The sequence below is a fragment of the Cyprinodon variegatus genome, unplaced genomic scaffold, assembly GCF_000732505.1.
Source record: "Cyprinodon variegatus isolate N-32 unplaced genomic scaffold, C_variegatus-1.0 Scaffold211, whole genome shotgun sequence".
In the NCBI taxonomy this organism is placed as follows: domain Eukaryota; kingdom Metazoa; phylum Chordata; class Actinopteri; order Cyprinodontiformes; family Cyprinodontidae; genus Cyprinodon; species Cyprinodon variegatus.
The window spans coordinates 1040379-1046028 of NW_015150664.1; the positions used below are offsets into that span (position 1 = coordinate 1040379).

At 33.7% G+C, this 5650-nt stretch overlaps 1 protein-coding gene across 7 annotated transcripts in view; it reads right to left on the minus strand.

Annotated features, from left to right (window-relative positions):
- Nucleotides 1-348: 348 nt before the first annotated feature.
- LOC107088282 (tripartite motif-containing protein 3-like) overlaps nt 349-5650 on the minus strand; it is a 37177-nt gene continuing 31875 nt past the window's right edge. For 6 of the 7 annotated variants that reach the window (XM_015380358.1, XM_015380360.1, XM_015380356.1 and 3 more), the window contains 4 exons: nt 4784-4825; nt 2752-2822; nt 2532-2672; nt 349-1790 (listed from right to left, as the gene is read on the minus strand). In XM_015380358.1, the coding sequence (XP_015235844.1) occupies nt 1638-1790; nt 2532-2672; nt 2752-2822; nt 4784-4825 (407 nt within the window). In that variant the 3' untranslated portion in view covers nt 349-1637. The remainder of the gene's footprint in view (nt 1791-2531; nt 2673-2751; nt 2823-4783; nt 4826-5650) is intronic. The other variant, XM_015380362.1, reaches the window with a different exon arrangement.

Below are 5650 nucleotides of genomic sequence, written 5' to 3' on the forward strand. Positions count from 1 at the left end.
TAATTTTTGTTCAGTATTTTGTCCTAAATTTTGTTCCACTTTTGAGCAGTCATCAATACTTTTTTCTCTTGAGAAAAGATGCCCACAGGGGTACACAAGGTTGGGAATATCAGCTACTTGTATTAGTAGCAAAAATACTAACATTTGATGGTGGAATGATAGCTGGATGCAAAGTGCAGGACAACTTTCATAACCTCTTTTTGCAAATCCCAACACACTTAATCTCAGCCATGCAAACTAGTTTTTTCACCTTGGAAATATATATATATATATATATATATATATATATATATATATATATNTATATATATATATATATATATATATATATGTATATATATAGTCTGTTTTTATTGTTTCTAGCCATTTTTGTGCTTTTGTGGATAAAGGTAAAAGGGAACTTTACTTTCAGATTTGGTCACCAATTATGTTCTATTCATACACAGAGATTAGTGGCTGTGCACTCGTGGTTGGACTCTGTCCAAACAATTTCAGCAAGGGCGGCGCAACATAATTAGGTACTTTATTTTAATTTGGAGAATTTCAATTTTATTAGGAGAAACGCAGCATACCCGATAAGCTCTGCACAAGTTCAGGTTTCAAAAATAAATGTATAGCTAAAGATGTTAAGTTATAAAAAAAACTGCATTTGGTAAAAAACGGCTACTTAAATATTGAGCAACAGATAATATCCTACGATTTGTTATCTAAAAGAAATATTTAATAAAACAAACATAAAATTGTTGGTAAATTCTGGTCTTGTAAAGACCAAAATAGAAAATATGCAACATAATTTATGCGAAAGAAAGCCTAAAGTATCTGAATACTTTTTGAGGGATATCATTTACGTATAATTCCTTTAGCTAGTTTATCATTTGGTAAATTGATAAACCACTTAATAAACTTTAATATATTAAATAATGATCATTTAAATCTAGTTGGCCATGTGACAGCCGTGGTACGACCCACAAATGACTAACCAGACACATGCCCTGTACCGCCTGCTATATCAACTTTCCTTTTAAATCACCTTCTGTCAAACTAGCTGCCTGGTAAAAACCAAAACATGGTGTAAAGTTTGATAAAACAGTGTTTGGATAAACTTTTTAAGGCCATTTGGAGTCGTTTTGAATCACCTTTTGTCTTGATTTCTCTGCTTTAGCCACTGGTACTAAAAACTCTGGGACTTAAATTACAATAACTGAAGAGCTCATGAGAGTTTCTATAACAGAAGTCAAAACGTACATTTTTTCTTTGAATGAACTGATTGACCTTTGTTACAGTATGTCAGTCTGACAGCATGATGTATAATATGGTCAGAGATAGTGAGTGTTATTATTCTTACTGGGAGAATATGAAATCTAACCCAAAATGTAGGTTTATAACAAGTGTAAAGTCTGACAGGCTGCATACAATTTGGACATACTGATAAGAATCAAACTTTTTTCTATTTTTCTAAAACTAGGAATGCATTTTTTTTTTTATTATTATATGGTTTGCATTTCCTTTGCCCTAAGCAATGCAGTCTACGAAGAAGGAATACTGTGTTCTGGCCAGAAAGAGCAGGAACGTTGCAGCTAGAAGTGTTATGAAATATTTATTTACCCAAGCAGGATTTTTGATGCCTTTTCCTTTGTCTACTGCAGATATCTGTAAACTTTAAAACAGTGATTACCGGAGTCGGCAACTGCCACATGTCCGTCTGAGGTGAGAGCAAGGCCCTGGGGGCCGTAGAGAGGGTCTGCTGAGGTATTAATGTAGGACAGGAACGACCCGGTGCTATCAAAGACCTGAAACACACAAAAAAAGGTTTCTGATTATATAATGTCCAATACTACCAATGATTCAATAACTATTAAAAAGCTATAAAATAACATTTGCTTATTTAATGGATTTTGTTCTGTTTTTGTTGTTGCAAATAAAAGTTTGGACATATTTTAAAAAAATCAGACTATTTTAAGAGAAAAAAAGAATGAACAGAATATAGTTGCCTCCCTTATTAAATCATTACTTGGCTCAGACACTTTTTCTGGTTCAGTTTTAATAGCCACAGTCGCATCTAAAGCTATTAAGCTAAAGCCTACTTAGGCTATGCAACAGGCATATGGCTATGCAAAGCTAAAATCATGAGTTTAGTCAAGGAACAGACTTTCTTCTGACTGTGGTATAGCTTCAGCACAGGCAAATTCCTTTTAAAATACCCTTTTTTGTAGCTAAGAACGCGGGTATAATGCTTGATGGCAGCAGTTTTTGCCAGAAGCTCCTCAACCAGAAGTTAGGTTTAGAAGATACAGATGGAGCCAGACTGGTTTAAATAGTTTTTGCACAAGCTATTTTTGATATTTCTTTGAAAATCTGAAAGTCAAAGAATACTAATTCTGGGGAAAATAACTATTTTATGTGACAAATTGCAAAAAAAGATCCCATGTTATGAATACCTTTTTTTAACGTTTTTTTTTTTTTTGTCAAAGAGTTGCTATTTTTATAGCACATAATCATGTACAATTAAAAAAAAAACGTGATTATGTTACCTGTATTCTGCTGTTACCCCAGTCGGCTACAATGATGTTTCCGTTGGTATCTACAGCAACACCAGTGGGCGCGTTGAACTGGCCATTACCTTCACCGTGAGAGCCAAACTTGAACAGGAACTCCCCATCAGCGCTGTATACCTACCACAACAGATAATAAATACCATCACCAGATACACCCACTGAATACCAAGACCAGCAGGGATTGCATCTCCTTTACCTTCACAGAGTGATTGTGAAAGTCTGTCACTATGATTTCATTCTTGTTGTTGACTGCAACAAAATGTGGACCTGAACAGAGAGAATCAGAGAACATTGGGAAACATTGGTTCCTTTTCATATATACATATTTTTTGGGCTTGTCAAACATGTTTGATCAGGTTATTGGTCTTTATAGTTAGGTAGAAAAGTTTTCTGAAATTCTTTCCACAAATTTCTCCAAATTTCAAAACATAAAACAGTATTATAATCAAGCCTTTAAGAATCAGTTGGTGCATGCTAACCGATGTAGGATTATTATTATTATTTTTTTCCGGAACTAATTTTATTTCTTAAACACAGAGGGATTGCTGATCTACCGATTTCATTAAAAATTATAAATACGCCAGTGTAAAAAGTAATAGGCCATAACAGTTGCACTCTGCTTTTGCTATTTTTGTGAAGTATATATATATATATTTTTGAACAAGTTGTAATATCAGAGAAAAATAGGCTGAGTAAATACATGACAGCAGCTTTAAATGCCAATTTTAATTATCCAAAGAAAAGAAAAACTGTTCAAACCATGTTGGCCCCAAACAAGTGTCCTTTTGTTACACAATGAATTTACTGCAATTGACCTTTTTTTGAGTGTAAATGCACCCATAGATGTTAACTGTGCGACCTGTCGAATGAAGGAAGGTTGCAAAAAGTGATACACTGTAAAAACAATAACTGTTTTGGCAATCTTTTGCTACAAACAACTATCAAGTGCTTTCAGTAAGAACCAACTTTTTAAAATCAGCTTTCTAACTTTTGAACTTAACTTATTTAGTTTTAAACTTAACTTATTTTTATTTATACTTAATTTACATTACATTAATACATTACATTAATGTATGAAAAACAGTAGGCAACAGCACCGACGACCTATGTATGGGGGCCTTAGTACTCGACGTGGTTGACCCGGGTCGAATCCAGCCTGTGATACTTGGCTGCATTTTTTTCCTCCTCTCTTGTACCACAAGTACCTTAAAAACCTAAACAAAAACGATTACACTCAGAAATGGACCTTGCAGACCCAACAGACCAAATTTAACCTCACTATTTTGCCCTATTTGCTGGACAGTGGTGTTTTTGCTCTTGTGACAGTTTAATGACAATAAAATTTAATCCTATTTTAATCCGAGTTACCAAAAAAATGGTAACTTGGACAATAAAGGGTAAAAACTAGGAGATTATTAAGATATTTTTGGCTCCAAGTTAAATGCACCTTTGTAGGTTTTCTCTCAATTTTGTACTTGGAAATAGCTTTTAACATCTAGCATTGATACCTGAGGCAAGGCAAAGGAAGTAAGTAGTTCTTTAGGTTTTACCTTTAGTTCTTTTGTGTCTCCACTGTGTTCTTGGCATTTCATCATGAGGTCAATCATCTTTTCATAAGAGCCAAGGTTTAATAAATACATTTTAAACCTCTCCAATTAATTTTTTTTCATCTGCCTGTTAATTTCTTAAAATTTGGGGGAGATTTGTTGCTTTCTGAGATCTTTTACTTCACTTCATGTTGTGAGACATGTTCTTTGCTACTTGTTTCTTGATTATAAATCAGCAGCAAACTAAAGAAAATGAACAAAAGAAATGTAAATCAGTGAAATCAATGGTTTGAAAATGGGGCCGGATAAAATTGGCTTATGTTTTGATATTTAAATTGTCATTGTAAAGATAACTGTCTGTATTTTCTCAGATTATATTTCTCTAATATTAAAACGTATTTGCTCATTTAAAATATTTCGGGGCCAAAAAAGCAAATACAGAAGAAATCTGTAACATGCCAACTACTTTTATAGTCACACGAAAAACACACGACAACATATTGATTCTGTTACTTTCGACATTGTTCTTGAATTTTGAACAATCTCTGTACAGGCACATCTTCATTCATCTTGTCATCGACAGGCTGCCTTCTTTGGAAGTCAGACACGTGCTCAGGGAATTGGGTTAGACAGAGAACACCGTCCGATTAAGGTCGCAGCAAGGCCACACTTAGTACTTACTGAAAACTGAGCCAGATTTATTAAAGTTTGGGCCAAGTTTTTCTGAATCAGAAAACAGAAGGAAGAACAGAAAGAAAGAAAAAGCAGGTCATCAGAAATAAAGATAAGCAACAAAGAAAACTCTTAAGGGTAGTAAGCACAGGGGCCTTCTGTTGCTGACTGAGAAAGCAAAACATCTCATAATCTGATTAATAAAGAAACGTGTGTAAAATGTGTTATTTAGTGTTCTGAATGTGGATTGGATTACAAAATATTAAAAAAGGTAATAATGCATCATCACAAATGGAATGCCAAAAGAGCCAAAATAGGTAAATAAATATTTATAACTAATTGATGACAATTTGGTAAATAAGATACGTTCTATATAATTGTTGGATCCTTTCCATAAATAACGAGGACATTAAAACATTTTCCCATTTATTTTTCAAGTTAACGCTAAACTGAAGAAATTATTTTTTACAAATAAAAGCACATCTAATGAAACTGTATGGGAATGGGAACTGTATTTTGTGTACAAATTTACTTTTGACCACTAGATGGGGGTAAAAAGCTTCCAATAATATTCCTAAAGTAAATTAAAAAGTACTTTATTAGTCCCACAGGAAAATTAAACGATGTAGTAAATATTTTTTCTTTTAATGAGAGGCTGAATGTGTTACTGTAGGCAGAAAGGATCTTCTGTAGCTTCTGTCTTGCACCGGATCTGGATCTTTGACTGAGCACTCTATCTGATAAGGAGTCTGCTCATAGTTGTCAATAATGCTCTTCATTTTATGAAGAATTTGGCTTTTTAAGATAATTTCCAGGAGAGCCAGCTTTATCAGCTTGTTGAGCTTCTTTAACTTATTTGCTCTGATGCTGTTGCCC